Here is a 22,660-nt window from a genome sequence, read left to right as displayed (position 1 = left end):
ATGTAGGAGGGGACTATGTTGAAATATAAATGTGCTAGCTTTTCTAAAATTGACTCCTTCCACCTTAGGCCACAAACTTATCAATCATCTCTCATATGTACAAGTCATGGACAGAGGAAGAGCCTAACCATTCTAACTTGTACCATCAACACACAACTACAGTGCCTTTGGATAGATTTTCAGTACCATCTAGAACATTCTTAACATTCAAATAGTTGGACTGAATCTGTTGAATTGGGGGTTGGTGGAGTTGGAGGTATAGTGTATTGTTACAAAGGAAGTAGCAATAAATGTTATGTTGGAGTACAGCTCATTATTTCACAGATCAAGCCTAGATTTTGATCCTAGTTTCCCTCATAAGAGAGCTCCTGTTTGAGTATTTATTTCTTGTCTTCAGCAATTACAGAGTGAGAAAACATCCAGTACTTCAGAACTGAATGAATTAATGATGGCATCAAGCACAACATTACTTACAAGTATTCCTCGTGACTTGCCTTCAGCAAAGGATCTGATTGAAGGAAAATTTGTGATCAATTTGGAAGGTAAAGCAGTTTGATACTATAAGCGTTTTCAATAAGGCATTATTTCTGGAGCTTAAGTTTTACTTGTGAAATTACATTTGAAAATTATTAGAATGAATAACTGAGATTATTAGAAGAGTTTAACATCAAATATAGCGGTGAAGCCAATGTATAAATCAAAATAAGTTGCAATTTTCTCTTCTAAGACGTTTTTCATGTTTTAGCTAATTCATACATTGGAACAAGCACCAGAAATAGTAGTTGAGACACACACATCAGGAATATTTAAAAGCCATCTAAATAAATATGTCCATGGATAGGAAAGGTTTAGAGGGCTGGACCAAACACTGATAGATGGGATTAGCTTGCTGGGCAACCCAGTTGGCATGAAGAACTTGGGTTAAGGGGCCTGTTTCTATACTATATGACTATGAACAAACTTTGAAAATGCTATTCACATTATTCTCACAAGATACTTTAATCTGCTTCAATATTAGTTAATTCAGAATCTTAAGTCCATAAGACATAGGAGCAGAATTAGGCCGTACAGCCTACTGAGTCTACTCCACCAATCTATCATAGCTGACTTATTATCCCTCTCAACCCCATTCACCTGTCTTCTTTCTGTAACCCTGGACACCCTTACTAATCAAGAATCTATCTACCTCCTTTTTAAATGTACCCAATAACTTGGCCTGCACAGCCATCTGTGGCATTGAAGTCTACAGATTCACCACTCTCTGGCTAGAGAAATTTTTCTTCAGCTCTGTTCTAAAGGGATGTCCTTGTATTCTGAGGCTGTGTCTCCCCGACTATAGGAAACATCCTCTCCATATCTACTCTATCTGGGCCTTTCAATATTCAAAGGTTTCAATGAAATTTCCCATCCTCTTTCTTCTGAACTCCATCAAGTACAGACCCAGAGCCATCAAATGCTCATCACAGGCATAGAACTGGTTCTGAGTTCCGAATTTCATCGTTTTTTTTCCACTTTCTTTGAATATGTTGAGGGAGAAGTAGTTAAGGAGTTACGATTATGTCAACAGCTTACTGAGACTTGCATTTAAACTTACATTAGCCTATAATATTGAAATTATTACAATGCTTACTTAAACAAAACTAGCTCAGATTTTATTGGGCTAACACTTGTGGTAGTAAGTTTTTTAAAAAAAAAAATGATTTCACTACTGATTTTCATTTACAACTTGTAACAAATAGTGGGAACAGTTTTTAATAAAAGAAAACTGAATGCAAGACCATATAAATTACAATTTTCATTGAGAAGGATAAAGTACTACATTACCATTAACAGCCTTAAAAGAATCAGTCTTTAGGATTGATTGTGAAATATTTTTTACTAACTGCATAGTATTGTATATTATGGTATTAGTCATGAACTCGAAGTACAATGCCTGGAAAATTGTATCAGTAAGAGGAAAGCAAATCTTCATTGAATAAATCTCTTTGAAATTCAGAAGTATGTTTAAATATTGTATGTAATTTAAAACTTGCAAGAAATTAAACTAGTTATCAAACTATATTTAGCCTGTTGTCCAGCACAGTAATGTTAACTTGGGCTAAAAAGCTTTGTGTGTCAAATTGATAAAATGAGTTGTTGAAATGACAAAGTTAATGGCATTTAAAGGCAGAGGGGGTGGACATGTCTGCTCAAATGTTTTAGCATTATTTTTCTCCTCCCACAGGAGGAACAGCACTGAAAGAAAGGAACGTTTCCAGTTTACATTGAAATTTTGATTAATTATTAATTGCTTGACAGGTGGTGCTATTATTGAGGAATCGCCGTATGTTGTCATTGTTCAGCCTGCTGCCAAACAGAGATGTCCTCGTTGTAAAAAATACACATCAGATTCTGCACAGACTCCTTGCCCACGTTGTTTGGAAGTCATTGCGGGGAAGTGGAGCACGTAATTTGTATTCCATGAGAGGACAATTTCTAAACATTGGAAGGAATGTGGACTTGTGGGTAATATGTAAAGCTTTTATTCAGAGGAAATCTACATTTTCACATCTACTGCCTCATTCCCTACTCTCCAATATTTAAAGATCCTATAAATAACTCTTCATTTCTGGAGTCTGAATTCAAAGGACTTACTAAAAATCATTGTACTCTACGTATTTCTTGTGGTCAGCTCTTGAGCTGATGGACAGTAGAAAATATTCTGTCATATGTTTACGTAATATGTCAGTTAATTTGGGACATAGTTCACAAAATTCAGCAAACTTCAATACGTCTGCTGTTGTGCAGTGAAGATTGATCCATGTGAGTGGCTGATCAAATATCTCTAATTTCGATTGTAATATCAAATGAGGTTAGTTTATATATTTTTGCTTTTTTAATAACATGTTCAAAGTATACATGTTATATGGCAGATGCCTGGATTACAAAAACAAAACACATGGTGACCTATAATTAAAAGTTAATACAGTTCCACTAATGTTTCTATTATATTTGTCATGCTGCAGTTTGAAGAATTGAGTTTAAATTAAAAGTAATTTTTTTGGATGAAAGAAACAATGACTTTTTTGAAAGCAATTATTGGTTAAACAGCAATTTTAATAAGCTGATTGGTAGCAAGTTTAATGTTTTAGTTTAGCACTGACCCAAAAACAATATACAGGCTATAACCCAAGTTTATCAGTCATTTAGCAGGCCAAGCAGCATTGAAGGAAAAGAGTACAGTCAATGTTTCAGGCCAAAACCCTTCAACAGGACTTGCCTCTTTGCCTGCCCATTGCCTCCACCTGGTGCTCCTCCCCCTTTTTCTTTGTGAAGAAAAAGCATTTCAGGATGTATATTGTATACACTTCTCAGACATTAAATGTCCCTTTGAAACTTTGACTAGGATTCCGCAGTACATTTGTCAATTAAGCAAAGAGCAGCTACTTTTAAAGGCTTAGGTTTTGAATCTTTGCCAAAAGACAGATGAAGATGATATTCATAACATGATTATCACACTAGCTAGTGTCTTTAATTTTCAGACTGAAATATAAACTCTAAAGAATTGTAGAGAAATATGTTACATTATCAGTAATTAAAGTATAGCAAGAGTCTTACCATTGTATTCAATAGGTTCAGCTAACCAGCTTGTTCAGGTAGTTAAATACTGCAAATATTTAAAATTCTCAAATAATGCAAAATAATTTTTTGCAGATGTAAATCAACTGGTTACATCAAATTTTCCCTCCATAGTCATTTCTCTACAATTTTTAAACCAGCAAATTAGTATTGTATAGGCAAAGCAACTTAATGTTGATACAAGTTTTTATTTAGAGGAATTATTTACAATCGGGGTGGTGTCTACTGCTTAGTGTGGAAATATTTAACCACCCCTTAGTCACTATCCACATAGAAAGATACTGGTTTAGGGGAAAACTTGAAAGAATAGAAACATTTATCTTTTACATTAACAAAATAAACTACAATTTTGCCTTTATTTTAGTGACATACGGCATCATTAAATAAGTCATTACTATTCTTGGTGTGGTTCAGGTTAGTTAGTGCCTCCGAAAATTTGCAAAATGCTTGTATGTCCATCTTCAACGGTGAGGATTTAAAACCATAGATTTATGCTTGGTATAAATATCCAGAAAGACCACTTGCTATGCATTTCATTCACAACATTATACCTTAAGGTATAAACTTTCTTTAAGCTGCCACCTATTTTACATAGTTAAAGCAACACAGAGAATATTGCATTTTCTGAGACCAATACCATTTTAACAATAAAATGTAAAAGCTGAAACAAAGCTTACTAGTGTGCAACCTTGGACATGCATAGGTATTTGGGTACTAGAATAAGAATTTACAGATGGGTACTAAAAGTGTTAAATGTGAAACAGTCAGTAACATGATTATCTGTAACAAAATGACAAATATACATCAATGATCCAAACTTTTCCCAGCTGGTCAAATCTGGAAACCATCAACCACCTCAAATAAAACTCTTGTCACAATGATGAAATGGCATCAACCGCTTCCAACAGGTGCAGCACCAGGCTGTATTGCCCGTGGTTTTCAGGTAAGAGTTCTATCACCTTCCTCACCAATTGAGCTGTTGCTGCAATTGGCACATCTTTGTTTTGAAGATCCTGAGGATTCTGGAAGTCATACATAATGTGATTAATAAAAAGTAATAAATTCTTCTTTATTACATTGAAAGAGAGGTTATTCTTCCCCAAACTAAGGGCAACACATTGAGAATATATTGAACAATATTTCAATGCAATCATAATTTCTTAAAACAGAAAAATGCATTATACATAAATTGTGTATGCCAAAATCAGATTAGTGATTTTTTTGAAATAATTTTCATAAAAGAATTGTCTTAACTCTTTTGTCATTTATTAGATGGAATATGTTACCTATACTTACCATTGCCTTAAGCCAAGTGCACAACATTGGAGGGAGTCTGGCCAGCAGTTCCATTCCCTCCTTGGTTTGAGTATGAAGTAAAGCATATGCAAGCCTCTGTCCAGTAAGCACAAGCAACTGGGATGCCAAGACCTCTTGATCATGTACTTGGAGAATTGCCTGAGCAGATGACAAAGAAAAAGTCAGTTCAAAAGACAGATTTATTCCATTCACTAACAAACTTCTAAAGCTTCAATCATACAACATGCATGGAAAATAGCCATTTCCCCAAATGTTCTTCATTATATTTAAAAGCTTAATTACATCCTAATGCAAATTTTGGTTTTGTTCATTACAATGGATGTAATATAGGCAACACAAATGCTCCAAGCTAACCTCTATATTAATCAACCAGAAACCAACCACCATATAAGACATTTAACTTCCCAGTCACTAACCTTTCCTGCACAAAGTTAATCATAAGGGATGGTCATGTACTACATGTTCCCTTGAGATCACATAAGTAGTAATGTATTTTCCTTCCCCAGCCACAATTTTAGTCAGCCTTATGTACACTCAAAAGCCTGGTCCTCCATTATTGGGTTAGAGAATTTAATTAGTTATCCACAGCGTGTAAAGTTTCCTATAAAGTAAAACTGTAGATGCTGGAATTAATCCGCCTTTCAAAATGTAAACCAGTTGCTTAATTCCAAAAGCTCCCTGACCAAAACATTAACTGTGTTCTCTTTCCACAAATGCCAAATTCTCCAACATTTTTGTCATTGTTAAATGTTAACATTTCTGTTTTCAATAATCAACCCCCAAATCCTGATTCCCATGCCCTTAAGATCTATAACACAAATGTTCAAATCATGAATTTGTTCCAGTGAAGGAGCACACCTAAACACCCGAGGCCAGATACCAACCACATGCAAAGTCCTAACTGGTAGTAAATGCCGGGGTACAGATAATGGGAAAGTTAAAAGTGTCACTGCCTCAAATGATGGACATAGAAAACCTACAGCACAACACAGGCCCTTCGGCCCATGAAGCTGTGCCAAACATGTCCCTATCTTAGAACTACCTTTACCTATAGCCCTCTATTTTTCTAAGCTCCATGTAGCCATCCACCACCGCCGCCGGCAGCCCATTCTCTTTACCACTCTCTGCGTAAAAAAAAACCTACCCTGACATCTCCTCTATACCTACTTCCAAGTACCTTAAAACTGTGCCCTCTCGTGCTAGCCATTTCAGCCCTGGGGAAAAGCCTGACTATCCACACGATCAATGCCTCTCATTATCTTGTATACCCCTATCAGGTCACCTCTCATCCTCTGTTGCTCCAAGGAGAAAAGTCCGAGTTCGCTCAACCTATTCTCATAAGGCATGCTCCCTAATCCAGGCAACATCCTTGTAAACCTCTGCACCCTTTCTATGGTTTCCATGTCCTTCCTGTAGTGAGGCAACCAGAACTGAGCACAGTACTCCACAGTAACCAGGGTCCTATATAGCTGCAACATTACCTCTTGGCTCTTAAACTCAATCCCACGATTGATGAAGGTCAATGCACCGTATGCCTTCTTAACCACAGAGTCAACCTGCATAGCAGCTTTGAGTGTCCTTATGTATTCAGACCCCAAGATCCCTCTGATCTTCCATACTGCCAAGAGACTTACCATTAATGCAATATTCTGCCATCATATTTGACACTTCAGATTTCCTAGCTATAACTTTCACTATTGCTAAACCTTAACATACTGGTTGTGATATGTTTCAGTGTTCATGCATGCAACTTATGCACAGTAGATTGTTCATAAAGAATATTAAACAATCATATGCCATTTAATTTTAATGCATGCCAAGGCCTCAATGACTAATACATCATTCATTTAGAAAAAAACTTAATGTTGAGTTGTAGTCTGTTCAGAAAAGGAGAGACACCTCCAGTCCCAAAAGTGTGGGCAACCTATGGTAGACGTAGCAGCTAGAAAAAAAGTAACCTGTCAACACTTACCGTGTCACTTCTAGAACCTCGTATGTCTTGATTTAACTAGATTACTTGTCATTCTTTTAAGCCCAAAAAGCAGAATCATTTTTAATCTCTGCCTACTGGAAAACTATAGACCAGGTGAATCTATTCTACATTGTTTTCATCTGTGTCACTTTGTGTAATTGTATCAAGATTTTGTTATCCTTATTCACTAATTTCTTTGCAATAGAGGTGAATTGCTTCTTTGCTTGGTGTATCTATACATTGTTTTTGTACTTCAAGAACTAGTACAGTATTATCTTTCAGTATACCTACTTTAGCTAATTTCTCATCATTCCCCCCCATCAGTCCTGTCAAAATGACTGACCTTACATTTTAAAAGCCTATTGTCTTTGCCAACTGAAACATATTTGAGTATAGCCATTTGATTTTCCTTGTGTAGAAAAGGCAGTTTGAATTTAATGCATTTGCCTATTGTACAATATAGCCGGATAGTTGGGGAAAAACTGGAAAAACAGCAGGCTTTGCTGGCAACGGTCAAAAAGACCCACTAGAATGAGTAATGATGCTAAATATCACAAAAGTCAGTAAAAACAAACAACATCTTCACCAAGAGGGGCTTAAAATTTCATACTTCTTCCTGGAACATTTAGATCAGGCCCAAGAGAATTAAAATTGAGAAGTTAGAAACAGCTATATCAGAGGTCCATATCAGAGGTTTCAACAAGGAGAAACCGCCATCTCTTCATAAACACAAGGAGAAATCTCACAGTACTGTTTCAGATTACCTGGCTCACTGCCACCAAGTCATATGATTGAAAGTCCAAAGCTATATTTCTGAACTAGAGAACAACTTAGGCTGAAATGTACATGCACCATTACGTGGCACCTTCAGAGCCAATCTTTCAAATTAGTGATTAAACTTTTTTTTTGTTTTACAAAGGTGTCACAGTAAAGGAAATAATATTGGCTGTAGTAAGCTCTAGGTTAAGTAAGGAGTCAATTTGGGCTCTGTCTAAAGGAAGGCAAAGGTAGAGACTCAGTGGTTTAAGAAATGGCAAGGCATTTCTGGTGGTGTGGTAAATTTGTGAAAATGGGATTAGTATAGATAGGCCAAAGGAAAACTATTACTATGCTCTATGACTCTGAATACTGTATTTCTTTACTTATCCATTTGAAATAATAACATTCTTACCTCTTCACCAATGTGGTCAATTCCATGACTGTATAGTTCACACACATGATGTCGTCGAATAACATCTTCATTTACTTGGAGGTTCTGAGACAGTTCTACTGCCACCGAGGGCCAGTCTTGCTCTTCATAAGATTGATGTTCAGCAGCATTCACAGTCCTTTGAGGTTTCACTAGTTCTTGGACTGCAGCACTGACTAATTTCATTAAGAACTGGAATACAATGAATACAGGTTACTGCATGGGAAAGTCACTAGATGTGGTGAAATGTTGGAAAAATTGATTTTTTTCAAAAATTGTGATAATTCAATATTTTACGTGTTGGAAGAGAGGCAACAGTTCTGGAACATTTGAAAGCATAACAGCTGATGAATAAAGCTGTATCTTTTGAAAAATGTGGTCTTTTCAGAATACTCTATGGCAAAAGAGTAAATCAGATTTGTGCTACGGATTCCGTCTGCTTAATTTAACTTGAGAGAGATTTGTATTTGAACTCTGATCCCCAAAATAAATTTGTTCCCAAGAAACTGCAGAATGAAATATTTTAATTCACCATCTTGTAGAATGTACATGCAACAGTTGTACAATCATGTCTTACAATATTTTAATAGTAGTTTCCAATACTTTTACACTAGATTGTTACTGCAATATTTCTACCAACAGATGCAATTTATCTATTTCTAATGAATGCAAAATTAATGAGCCATATCTGCAAAGATCTTACTACCTGTTGCCTGAGGGAGATGATGTTAGGGTCCATATCACCACTTGGCAACAATTGAATTGAAGTCAACTCCTTGAAAAATGCATTTTTGCCCTAAAGATAAATACAGAACAATATAGTTGAGATATTTGTTGTCCATACAGTTAGATGCAATATTCCACTTACACTTCAAAATGATGCCCAAAACAAAAATTAGATTATAAATTAAGGCAACAACTTACAAATTTCACAATTGTCTTAGATAACATGAATTTAGTACAATAGTTGCCTGACCATGGGGAAAAAATAAAATTATTAGATGTACTAATGTAATTTCTGGAGTGCAGACTTTAAAATATTGTTTTAAATGCATACCGAGTAATGGTATTTACGTTTATAAACAATAAACAAGAAATCATTACCTGGCAAGTATCATACCTTACTATCAAATAGACTAAATATTTTGACAGATTTTATTCCAAAAAGCATTATTCCATGCATAATAACAATCAGAATGTAGTGGTGTTCAGCTAATGGATAATGAACATGTCTTTGTTCTAGAGCCAGATCCACAATTGATGTTGGACCCTCTATAGCTGACCAGGTGTCTTCTATCTCCAGAATTGGCTCCATCATCTCATCACTTCTAATTTCAGCCTAAAACAAATTTCCAAAAGTACAACATGAGGCGTGCATAATTTTATACCACTTATATAAATTATACAGAACAGGCCGCTCATTCCAACAGGTTTTATCACTTTTAACCTCTTCAACTTTCACGTCATTCTCATCAGTAATATTTTCTTTTCCCTCAATTACAGGTAATATTTAGAAAACCACAATCCCCAGTACAATAACTTTTTAATTGATATTCTGATACTATTAAGTTATCTTAGCTCAAATTCATCAATAAATTGCAAGAATCTGGTCATCTAAATACCAAGAATGCAAGGAAGATGATTTTGAGGTACTTTTATTTCTTGGATGACAAAAGAGTAAAAGGAAGGTTTTTTTTTTGATTCTACAATAGTTTATCTGTATTTTGAAAAGCACGATGCCTTAAATGATAAAGTTGTTTAAAACACATTAACCTGTTGCATTACCTCCATTAAAGTTTGAATCAGCAGTGAACAAGAACCAAGGAAAGAAGTCATGGCCGTGTCACTCATGCCCACATCCTTAACAGAGAAGAAGCTTATGATTATAAAAAGTACAAGCATAGAAAAAAAATAGATCAACTTGGGGCTCATTGTTGCTATCACCCTTTAACCCAATTGAAAAATCAAATGGATCATCACCTGCCTTCAAGCTTCTGCTGGTAGCTTTAGAAAGATTGTCAAGTGCACTAAGCACTCATTGGAGAGAAAGTGGCTGCATTTCCTGCCACTTCCTCAATATATAAAATTGAATTGTGAAGAACTGAGAAAGCTAAAAACACCATCTCACTGGAATTGGATACAGGAGCAAAGATATTCCAAACCACATCACCATGAGTTGCTTCCCCCTCCTAGGCATACATCTTGTGCATTTCCAAAAATAAAATGAGCGCCTGTCACAGAGTTACATGCATAACCATGGGAATACTTAAGAGATCAAGGTCTGTTAACATTCAGGATGATTTAACGGTGGTCTGATATTAAAATTACCATTAAAAATTGTAATTAAACTATTCCAAATACTGATTAAACCAGAGTTGAGGAGAACTCCTCCACATAATTAATGACTGATAAACAAAATAAAAACAAAAAAAGGGAATGATCAAGATTGAGACTGGCCTTTGAAACACAAACACGAGGAAATCTGCAGATGCTGGAAATTCAAGCAACACACACAAAATGCTGGTAGAATGCAGCATCTATAGGGAGAAGTACAGTCGACGTTTTGGTCCGAGACCCTTCATCAGGACTAACTGAAAGAAAAGATAGTAAGAGATATGAAAGGGGGAGGGGGAAATCCGAATGATAGGAGACAGGAGGGGGAGGGATAAAGAGCTGGAAAGTTGATTGACAAGCGGGATACACACTGGAGAAGGGAAGACAGATCACAGGTGCTCTGTCCACCAGAGAAAGCAGGACCCCCCAGTAGCCACACATTTCATTCCACGTCCCATTCCCATTCTGATATGTCTATCCATGGCCTCCTCTACTGTCAAGATGAAGCCACACTCCGGTTGGAGGAACAACACCTGATATTCCGCCTGGGTAGCCTCCAACCTGATGGCATGGACATTTTGATTTCTCTAACTTCCATTAATGTCCCTGCTCCTCTTCTTACCCCATCCCTTAGTGTTCATGTTCTCTCTCTCCCTCTCCCACCCCCCCCCCTCTCTCTCACAATCACTCCTTCCCTGTTCTTAATCTCCCTCTGGTGCTTCCCTCCCCCTTTCTTTCTCCCTAGGCCTCCTGTCTCATGATCCTTTCCCTTCTTCAGCTGTGTATCCCTTTCGCCAATCAAATTTCCAGCTCTTAGCTTTATCCCTCCCCTTCCTGTCTTATCCTATCATTTTGGATTTCCCCCTCCCCCTCCACGTTCAAATCTCTTACTATCTCTTCTTTCAGTTAGTCTTGACGAAGGGTCTCGGCCCGAAATGTCAACAGTGCTTCTCCCTATAGATGCTTCCTGACCTGCTGCATTCCACCAGCATTTTGTGTGTGTTGCCTGGCCTTTGAAATTTGTGTTTCTTTCAAGCAGAGGGATAGGATCAAATTGAAGAGATTTTGGGAGAAAAAAGAGAACTAGAATGTCTCCAAATTAACTAGTTAAGCCTTGGGTTCAGACTGACCACAAAAGTTGACAATATTCACTGATATTCAGCACTTTGCACTAGCTTTCAAATGGAAAACTTGGAAATGACAAATCCTCATAAGTAGTCACAGTAGGTGATCTGGAATATCAGTCAGGGGTTTTGTTCCAGCTATTAAACTAAACACAGGCAAAGCAATAATAGGACCGATAGCAAAGTACAGTTCTTCAAATAAAGAATATATCTGGATAATAATTTTAAATTATTAAACATCTACAAAGCAAGCTTAATAAATGTACTTACAGAACACAAAGCAACATACATATTCAAACACAATGATATATAACTATGCAGTAATTTATGTATACCACATCAAGGATTCAACCATGAAAATACAGTTTGTAGGCTTCAGTCAAATTTTAAGATGGGGTCTGCAATGGCATACTACATATGATATTTCACAGTGAACTGAACTGACACTACAGTTCACCTTGGACCCTCTTCAAATACAAGGGAATTTCCCCATCTTTCAGTTCAAGTAAAGGCAAGAAAAGGAAATGCAAAGGAAACCAATAAAGATTAGCTGGGCCAAATAGCATACCAAAAACTTAATCCAATACTCACTCTTCTGCAGAGTCTGTCTTTTGGTGCCTTCCCAACCTAGTAAAAAGAACAATTAATTTTAGTACACTCCTTCATGATTAAGTTGACGAGAAATTACATTTAGCCAGCCTTGAGATTAAGGTATTTCTTTGTATTGCCAGAAGAAAAAGAAAGGTGTTGCAGCAATTCAAGATTTTAATAGTAACAATAAAACTTGCAATTCCTCAGATAAAACAAACTCACATGCATCAGTTAACCTTCGCACATGTTGATTTGATTTCAGTACATGTAAACTCAGTCAGCTCATCATGGGCACTAGCCTCCCCAGCATCAAGGACACCATCAAAAGACAATGTCTTAAAAAGGTAGCATCCATCTCTAAGGACCCCCATCACCCAGTGCATGCCCTCCTTTCTTTGCTATCATCAAGAAGGTACAGGACCCTGAAGACACACACTCTACGTTTCAGGAACAGCTTCTTCCCCTCCACCATCAAATTTCTGAATGGACAGTGAATACGTGTAAACTACTTCACTATTTTTTCTGTTTTTTACACTACTTATTTAATTTTTAATATAGACATTTTAATTTATAGTTTATTATGTATTGCTGCAACAAAACAACAAATTTTACAACATATGACAATGATATTAAACCTGATTCTGAATTTCTACATCAATTAAAAATCAATACCTGAATGTTTAAACATGTTTTGTTTTTACTTTGCTCCATGGCAAAGGACATGGTAAATCTGCAAATTTACTTATATTATGCATAAAGAGCAGTTTGCAAAAAAAGTAATAATAATTTAAAAGCATCCCATCACTGAAACAGGAGGATGTTCCAATTTGACAAGACTGCACAGACCCAATATCCGTTGTTTCTGGATTACAATCCAAACCACTGTTGGCATTGTTATTGTTGAAGGGAATACTGTGAACAATCTGAAGTTAATACATTGTTAGTCTCCTTAATAAGTGCTAGTTACTCTAATTTTGAAATAAGCATGTCCATGTACATAACAATAAACAGTCATACATATTTCCACAGATCACCAAGGTCAACAACATAAAGATAATATCTTTATGCCAACAATAGAAATCAAATTTTCAACTTTTTTGGGAGTTATTACTGCTCTTCCAAAGCATTTCCAATTTTCTAATTTATAATCACACTGATATTTTCTAAAATGCAAGGGAACAGCAGTTTCTGGTATCCATCTGACATGTTTTCTTCATAGATCAGAAAACAGAATAAAAGTTGGGGCATTATATTGTAATATTGTAGACTGCAGTTGGTTAACATAGAAAGGATGTAATTGTGTTAGAAAAAGTGCAAAGGACTTTTACCAGGATGCTTCCTAGTCTGGAGGATTTCAGCTGTTGAGGGGGGGTGGGGGTGCAGATTGGATAGTTTGAGTTTCTTTTTCCTGGAAGGAAGGAGGTCAAGAGTGTTCTGATAAAGATAATTAAGAGGAATAGAGAGGGTAAAAAGAATCTTATTTCCCCCATAGTTGACATATCAAAAAAAGAGAGGCTAGTTTTCAGCTGAGTGTAGGAAGTTTTAAAGGGGATTTAAGAGGATTGCTTTTATTTAAGGAAACAAAGTGGCTAATATCTGGAAATCACTGGCAAAAGAACTGGTAGATTCAGATACAATTACTGTATTTAAGAGACGTTTATAATAGGTAAGGCCTAAAAAGATTTGTACAGCATGTGGACAAACGGGATTAAGGTAGATGGGCAAAAAGCTCAACATGGACACATTGTGCCAAAGGACCCATTTCTGTACTGTACAGTTCTGGGGTTCTATTTACACGTCCACAAAATAAGCTTGAGATTTGAACATTATCTGTTTCAGCAGATTGTTTGGTGCTTTAGGCTAACATGGTAACACTGCCACTTTTCTTTTCCTTTTTTATTTTTGTGCTCTATGAAGTTCTTTGGATTCACTTTTATTTCACTTACCCCTAATGCACAACTAGAATTCCAAGGTGAGATATTAAACATCCTATTTAAATATAAACACCTACAAAATCTTTCACAAACAAACGAAACTCTGCATATCCTGGAAATCCAGAGTAACATGCACAAAATGCTAGAGGTTTTAAAGGCAGTATCTATGGAGAAGAATACAGAGTTGATGTTTTGTACTGAGACCTTTCATCAGAACAGAATTTTTCTGTTTGTCTTGGGATGCCATTCCTGCAATAAATTTTAGAACCAGCAGGAGCATTGTATAGAATAGGCATTAATCAATTTGTATCTTGAACATAAGGGCAATTATTTTACAAACTGGCCCAGTTTTTACCTTATCCATTAGGTAAGCAGCAGCTGACAGCCTCTTTACAATAAAAGTATTCCACATCATTACAGCAATACCTGCAAAGAGGAGAGTGCAAATACTTTGATCTCATCCAAAGAATACATGAACATTATGCAAATTAGAAAACCAAAATATTTTAGATTTTATGCCAAAAGCTTGAAATTCTATATTTAGAACTGAAACTACCTGCAAAGTTACCGTTCAAATCCAATACACAGGCACATGAATGCAACAGTGGAACTGCAAACTCTGTGCCAGAATAGAATTATTCACTAAGTTTTCCATGTTTTGCTATGGTTCAGTAACTATTCTTGCAATTTAATAATTTATATTTCTTACAGATAAGGAATATTCCATATTCCATAATAATAAGGAATAATTAAGGAATAATTTTACCCCAGTATGGTTACAGTCCAAATCATTTCAGAAATTCCAGTGGGTCCATCTTTTTGGTTCCTGAATCTACTTTAGTCTCCAATCTGTCACTCAGATTTAAATACACCTATGAAATATTTTACTGTATGAGCCTTGCCCTGATCTGAGCAAATAATACCAGCCTTCCAAATCAATGTAATCCTCCAGCCAACACAGATTGTTACTCACATTTAATGGAGACAGAAACTACCAGTATTCAAAAGTTACCAATAAAAAAAAACAAAATAATTATATATTTGCATTGCCATTGGAACTATTCCAATTGCTGGTGAGGCCTCAGGGTACTTGGAAGCACATGATAAAATTGGCTGTAGTCAGCATGATTTTTCGCAAAGGAAAACTATGCCAGAGAAATCTGTTGGAATTTTTTAAAGAAATATCAAGCAGGATAGACAAAGGAGAATTGGTTTGTGTTGTGCACTTGGATTTTCAGAAGGCCAATGACAAATGCCACATGAGGCTGCTTAACAAGCAATAAACCCATGGTATTACAGGAAAGATTCTAGCATGGATAAAGCAAGCATTGGCTGATTGGCAGGAGGCAGAGTGGGAATAAAGGCAGCCTTTTCTGGTTGGCTGACAGTGACTAGTGTGTTCCACAGGGGTCTATGTTGGGACTGATTCTTTTTACGTTATATGTCAATGATTTGGATGATGGAATTGATGGCTTTGTTGTAAAGTTTACAGACGATAAACTTGCCCCTCGGTGGAGGGGCGGGCAGATAGTTTTGAGGAAGTAGAGAGGCTACAGAAGGACCTAGACAAATGAGAATGGGCAAAGAAATGCCAGATGGAATACAATGTTGGGAAGTGTACAGTCATACCCTTTGGCAGAAGAAATGAAAGGGTTGACTACCTTCTAAGTGGAGAGAAAATTTTAAAAAATCACGTGCAAAGGGTCTTCGGAGTCTTTGTGCAGGATTCTCTAGAGGTTAATTTGCAGGTTGAGTCTGGTGAGGAAGGCAAATGCAATGTTAGCATTTATTTCAAGAGGACTAGAATATAAAAGCAAAGATGGAATGCCAAGACTTTATAAAGCACCGGTGAGTCCTCACATGGAGTATTCTGAACAGTTTGGACATCTTAGAAAGGATGTGCTGAAACTGGAGAGGGTTCAAATGAGGTTCACGAAAATGATTCTAGGATTGAATGGCTTGTCATATGAAAAACATTTGATGGCTCTGGGTCTGTATTTATTAGAATTCAAAAGAATGCGGAGTGACCTCATTGAAACCTATCAAATGCTGAAAGGCCTTGATGGAGTGGATATGGAGAGGATGTTTCCTGTGGTGGCAGTCTAAAACCAGAGGACACAGCCTCAGAATAGATGGACGTCCTTTTAGAGTGTAATGTTAAAATTGTACAAGGCATTGGTAAGGCCAAATTTGGAGTATTGTGTACGGTTCTGGTCACCAAATTATAGGAAAGATGTCAACAAAATTGAGATAGTTACACAGAAGATTTACTAGAATGTTACCTGGGTTTCAGCACCTAAGTTACAGAGAAAAGTTGAACAAGTTAGGTCTTTATTCTTTGGAGCATAGAAGGTTGAGGGGGACTATAGAGGTATTTAAAATTATGAGGGGGATAGATAGAGTTGACGTGGATAGGCTTTTTCCATTGAGAGTAGTGGAGATTCAAACAAGAGGACATGAGTTGAGAGTTAGGGGGCAAAAGTTTAGGGGTAACACAAGGGGGAATTTCTTTACTCAGAGAGTGGTAGCTGTGTGGAACGAGCTTCCAGTAGAAGTTGTAGAAGGCAGGTTCGGCATTGTCATTTAAATTAAAATTGGATAGGTATATGGACAGAAAGGAATGGAGGGTTATGGGCTGAGTGCAGGTCGGTGGGACTAGGTGAGAGTAAGCGTTCGGCACTGAATAGAAGGGCCAAGATGGCCTGTTTCCGTGCTGTAATTGTTATATGGTTATATGGAGATGAGGAGGAATTTCTTTAACCAGAGAGTGGTGAATTTGTGAAATTCTTTGCCATAGGTAGCTGTGGAGGCCAAGTGTTTATGAATATTTAAGACAGAGTTTGTTAGATTGTTGATAACAGATAATGGACTGTTCAGCAACAGTCTGCTGCCCCAATTAAGCAATATAGTGTCCCAAATAAAGAAAGGGAATCCCAGCTATTTTCTTGATTAGTTTTTGCTCTTTTGCTCCAATTAACCAGAATCCACTGTATATACTTTTATCACCTTCATATTTATTTATAACTTATCTCCTTCATAATTTGCTACTACACAAGATGTGTACAAAAATTTTCCCATTTCATTGCAACTGGTTTAAAATGCTGCAGAAATCAAATACAGGATTCTGTAACCATTATATTACATTCTGCCATCAGGAAATTTCCTGCAATCAAATCCTAAAGGTAGGACTGGACTCAAAGTGTCGATTGTCTCTTTGCCTCCACAGAAGCTGACTGACCCATTGAGTTTCTTTAGCAGCTTGTTATTTGCAACACTGCTAAGGAACTTGGAGAAATGAGACTGACAATGGAATGAAAAGCTCCTTATTATGCAAGGCCATGCTTCAATTCACAGGAAGCAGGAAAATGAATTTCTCTGCTTGAATAAATATTTCAAAGCAAACATCAGAGGGTATATGTACAAAATTAAGGGAGGAAAGTTTAGGGGAGACATCAGGGGTAAGTTTTTTTTTAAAACACAGAGGATTGTGAGTGCCTGGAATGACTTGCCAGGGATGGTGGTGGAGGCTAAAACATTAGGGGTATTTAAGAGCCACTTGGACAGGCACATGGATGAAAGAAAAATAGAGGGTTATGGGGTTACGTGGGTTTAGTACTTCTTTTTAAGGATTATATGGGTCAGCACAACATGGAGGGCTGAAGGGCCTGTACTGTTCTATGGTTCTAATGATGCCTAACTAACAACCAAATCAGGATATTAATTGCTTAACTAATTTAGCCATCCATTCCCAGATCAGATAAACCATATCATAAGATCACTCTCCTCTACTGAAGCCACTCATTGCCCCATAGTCATCATGAAGAGTAATAATGGCCCCTGTGTTTGTCTTCTCTGATTAATTTTAGTCTCCCAATTCCCTGACAGTTTTGAGCTCTGAAAGACCTCTTTAATGAAGTATAGAAGTCCTTGTAAAGACTGAATTCAACTCTTTTCCAAGCCTTAGCTAAGTACTTAAATTATACATACAGAATTTGTGGGGTGTTCTTGTGGTATAATGACATGTACTAACCCCGCTGAACATGACCGTTGGCAATGCATTTCAGATGATCCACAGATCTGCTCAAAAATCGGCCTTCCTAGAAACGAAGAGAAAGCAGAAACTGAAACCATAGCTCTCATCTGACTTTAAAACCACAAGAGCTATTACGAAATATTCAAGTACTAATATTTCATTAGATTATCATCAAAATATAAATGCTAAGCAAAGTATAAATGCTGAGTATTTAAAGCCCTCAAATTACAATGTTAAACTCTAGTATACTTTCAAAACCACATATTAAAGGACAAGAGTTGAACAAAATTAACAGAATTGATCAAAATCAATGTGCACTTATTTTCTTTAATGAAAAAAATATCACAAATTATTTCATATCACACTGAACCACAGGAAAACATGCAAGGAATAGTATTAATAGTTTAATGAGTGAATGTTTCAAAGTAGGAGGGATTTGTGGAAATATTCCAATTCTTAGTGTACACTTAAGTTAATGACACAGCAAAGAAGAGGACTCAGAATGACAATAATTGCACAAGAAATTACAGCTATAGGAATGTGAACATCCAAGTTTTCAGATAGAACAAAGATTTGGAGCAGGTATTGTTAAGGTTAACTAGGACTCAGAGTAGGGCATAAGAACATTGATGATTGGTTGCCAGGACTAGGATGTATTAATAATAAGAGGATGGACAGACAGATTGTTTTCTCTGGAGCATCAGAGGCAAGAGGGGAGACCTGATACAAGTATGTAGGATTATGAGAGGCATAAATTAGATAGATAGCCAGAGTCCTCTCCCCCACCCCCAGTGGAAATTGCCAAATACAACAGGGTATTAAAAGGTTTTTAAAAGGTTTACAGGGCATGATCTTTTTGTTTTACAAAGAGAATGTCAGGGAAGTGGTAGAAGTAGATATTATTATAATGTTAAAGAAGCATTTAGACAGGCAGAAAACAGGAGGAAATAGGTCATGTGGGATTAGTTAAAAGTGGCAATATCAGCACAGTCATTTAGGGCCAAAAGGCTCATTCCACTATTCTAGCACTATGTAATTAAATTTAAACATTGAATCAATCAATGACCATTGGATTCATTAAAAATGTATAACTCCAATCCAGTTAATGTGGTAAAAAAAATAAAATGACATCAGTACAGGATACTTATGTGTAATTCTTAAGATTTTTTTTAGAGATGCAGCACGGAAAAGATATTTCCAGCTTAACCAGCCATACTGCCCAGCAACCCACCTATTTAACAATTTACAATGACCAATTAACTTACTAACTGCTGCATCTTTAATCTGTGGGAGGAAACCAGAGCACCCAGAGAATGTACAAACCCTTTACAGATGGCACAAGAATTGAATCCCAAATGCCAGAATGCCCAGAGCTGGAAAAGCATCACACCAACCACATACTGCGGTAATGTATCTTAGAAAATTCATCCATATAAAAGAACATTAATCCCAGTTGTCAATAAAATTACAAACTAAACTGAGAATTTATGAACACTTAGTTTTAACTATTAGCTTACAGGCAGTTAATAATTTCAGTGAAGTGTACAAGTTACTTTTAAAATTAAATCTAAAGAGTTTTTATTTATTCTAGTTACCTCTGGATCTTTGTTCCATTGCACTACATATTCCCAACAGCAATGTGCATGAAGAACATCAGCTTCTAGACTGTATGGAAATCGCTCATAGGTCAACTGGAGAAACTCTGTAATAGAAAACATTAAATGAGACCATTCGTAACTGTACAAATATCCACCTCCATTTCCATCAGTACAACTCCATCTCTCCCATATATCAGAACCACACCATAAACCAAACCCCAGAATGGAACCAAACATGCAGATCAAAATGCACAGGTATGCCAATCTCCAGAACCCACATGCCTAGACTTTTTACTAGGAAAAAGTGAAGTATTATCTTACCTAATATCTGTTCCAAGCCGAGCTCTCTGCATTTCTCATAGAAGAGAATGTTGTGTTCTTCTTCCATTGGCTCTTCGGCACTTCCCAATCTTCTGGACTGATGCGCCTGTTTCAGAATACTTGGAGTAAGATCCAGTTTGAATATCCATTTTGCCACACCATCAGCAACAACCCCTGGGGTATACATACAGATACAGATAATTAAGTATAGTAGGTTATAGAACATTAAGTTAAGCATAAACACAAGAAATTCTGCAAATGCTGGAAATCCAAAGCAGCACATACAAAATGCTGGAGGAACTCAGCAGGTCAGACAGCATCAGTCCTGAAGAAGGGTCTCGCCCAAAACGTCATTCCCATGGATGCTGTCTGACTAGCATTTTGTGTGTGTCACATTAAGTTAAAGCCTATTTCACATACAAAGCACTTGTTAATTCTGGCCTAAGATGACATGCAGAGCAATAACAGTAGATTAGAAGGGCAAATATGCAGTTAGGATATGTGGGAAATTTAATAGGGCAATTACAACAAGGATTTCAATACACGCACATTAACTGAGATAAAGATATCGCAAAAGGAATGTATCTTTAGTAGTATGTTGAGTTGGCTATATATTCAAGGACATTTTATTTTTAGGAATAGCATTTGGCAAGCTCTAAAGGAGAAGAGTCATTCATAATCAGGTTTAGGGATAACTGCTGGAATAAATGGTCATTTGGATGGTGATAATAATTCAGCTATATCTAGCATAATTACTAAAATAGACTCAGCGAGCTAGGGCCTTTCTCTCTAGTGTGAAAGATGAGAGGTCACTTGATCGGAGGCATACAAGGTAATAAGTGGCAAAGATCGAGTGGATAGCCAAAGACACTTTTCCCAGGGCAGAAATGGCTAATGCAAGGGTGCATAGTATTAAGGTGATTATAGGAAAGTATGCGGAGAGTGTCAGAGAAAAGTTCATCTACACAGATAGTGGTGAATGCATGAAATGCACTGCCAAGGGTGATGGTAGAGGCAGATACATTAGGGGCACTTAAGAAACTTTTAGATAGACATATCAATGATCGAAAAATGGAGGGCTATGCAGTTGGGGAACTGATCCTAGAGTAGAGTAAAAGGCTTGCAAGGCATTGTCAGCCAAAGGGCCTGTACTGTCCTATAATGTTCTATGATTTATGTAGAAATACAGGAAAAAAAAGAATTAAAATTCTAAATTTAGGCAAGGCCAAACTCAATTTGGTTGAGATGTAATGTAACAAAATTAGACAGGAAATGGCTGCATGAAGTGAAATTGGTACACAGCAGTGGAATGTATTAAAACAGGGGCTCTCAACTTTTAATATGCCATGGACTCTATGTTTGGAAATACAAGACATGAGTATGGCTCTAAATTAATATCTTGTATTTGATTTCACAACAGATATTTTTGTTACAGAGGAATAGTGTGAACTATTAAAAATGATATTAAGAAATTTTGCATCTTTACAATAGGATGAATTGCCAGCTTCAGGTAGAATGATTCTCAACTCTTGAAATGGTGGCAAGAAATTGCAGCAGCTCTCTCATATTCTTATCCTCTTTGCCTACAGGCATGAACGACAAGGGGATTATCAGCTACAATTGTTTAAAATTATATCTGTTAACCTATATTCATAATATACTAATTATCTGCAAAAGCCTCTCATGTACAGTATAAATATTAGGGTTCAGTGGGTCTGGATGAAGTCATTTATATCTATTTAATCTGCCAGTGGGTTTGGAGTATTTTGTGGAGGTGATAGTAGTGGTGCACTTGCAATGCTCGGAGGAGTCCATCACAGGTAACTCACGTTTTATAGTTTCATAGGATTGGGTCACTCCTGCACAGTGCACAGTACACGTGGCTTTGCACTGGGAATTTGATGTCTTGGTCTTCAAATATTCTTTATATGACCAACTGCTGCCATGGCATACTTAGGTGATGGCAAATTTCATCACCAGTGACATCTTCTTCGACATGTGCTCCAATATATGGGAAAAGGATTCACCTGTTCCAGATCTCATTATTGATCTATATTGTTGGATGACATTGCTGCACAGTGGAAACAGCTTGGTTGAGAACTTCAATTTCGCTAATAAAAACATAGAAAACCTACAGCCCTTCGGCCCACAATGCTATGCCGAGAATGTACTTACTTTAGAAATTATCTCAGGTTACCCATAGCCCTCTATTTTTCTAAGCTCCATGTACCTATCCAGGAGTCACTTAAAAGACCCAATTGCACCTGCCTGCACCACAGTCACCATTCCACGCACTCACCACTCCCTGTGTAAACAAACTTTCTCGTGTTAGCCACTTCAGCCCAGGGAAAAAAGCTTCTGACTATCCACACGATCAATGCCTCTCATCATCTTATACACCTCTATCAGGTCTCCTCTTATCTTCCATCGCTCCAAGGAGAAAAGGCCAAGTGCACTCAACCTATTCTCATAAGGCACACTCTCCAATTCAGGCAACATCCTTGTAAATCTCATCTGTACCCTTTGTATAGTTTCCTCATCCTTCCTGTAGTGAGGCGACCAGAACTGAGCACAGTACTCCAAGTGGGGTCTGACCAGATTCCTACATAGCTGTAACATTACTTCTCAG

The 22,660-nt window shown here is 36.9% G+C and overlaps 2 protein-coding genes across 3 annotated transcripts in view; one reads left to right on the top strand and one right to left on the bottom strand.

Moving 5' to 3' along the window:
- Positions 1-2,973, top strand: part of iars2 (isoleucyl-tRNA synthetase 2, mitochondrial) — a 111,804-nt gene extending 108,831 nt beyond the window's left edge. The window contains exons 22-23 of the mRNA XM_059985825.1: positions 398-542; positions 2,299-2,973. Coding sequence (XP_059841808.1) covers positions 398-542; positions 2,299-2,450 — 297 coding nt within the window. The 3' untranslated portion in view covers positions 2,451-2,973. The remainder of the gene's footprint in view (positions 1-397; positions 543-2,298) is intronic.
- A 510-nt stretch (positions 2,974-3,483) lies between these two features.
- rab3gap2 (RAB3 GTPase activating protein subunit 2 (non-catalytic)) overlaps positions 3,484-22,660 on the bottom strand; it is a 71,756-nt gene continuing 52,579 nt past the window's right edge. For both annotated transcript variants that reach the window (XM_059985823.1, XM_059985824.1), the window contains 11 exons: positions 20,032-20,205; positions 19,708-19,814; positions 18,110-18,176; positions 14,435-14,505; positions 12,146-12,181; positions 9,882-9,956; positions 9,217-9,435; positions 8,803-8,892; positions 8,079-8,288; positions 4,915-5,073; positions 3,484-4,640 (listed from right to left, as the gene is read on the bottom strand). In XM_059985823.1, coding sequence (XP_059841806.1) covers positions 4,491-4,640; positions 4,915-5,073; positions 8,079-8,288; positions 8,803-8,892; positions 9,217-9,435; positions 9,882-9,956; positions 12,146-12,181; positions 14,435-14,505; positions 18,110-18,176; positions 19,708-19,814; positions 20,032-20,205 — 1,358 coding nt within the window. In that variant the 3' untranslated portion in view covers positions 3,484-4,490. The remainder of the gene's footprint in view (positions 4,641-4,914; positions 5,074-8,078; positions 8,289-8,802; positions 8,893-9,216; positions 9,436-9,881; positions 9,957-12,145; positions 12,182-14,434; positions 14,506-18,109; positions 18,177-19,707; positions 19,815-20,031; positions 20,206-22,660) is intronic.

Source organism: Hypanus sabinus, chromosome 12, assembly GCF_030144855.1.
Source record: "Hypanus sabinus isolate sHypSab1 chromosome 12, sHypSab1.hap1, whole genome shotgun sequence".
Taxonomy (NCBI): domain Eukaryota; kingdom Metazoa; phylum Chordata; class Chondrichthyes; order Myliobatiformes; family Dasyatidae; genus Hypanus; species Hypanus sabinus.
The sequence above is the reverse complement of the archived record's forward strand: the minus strand, read 5'-3'. Positions and strand labels throughout refer to the sequence as shown.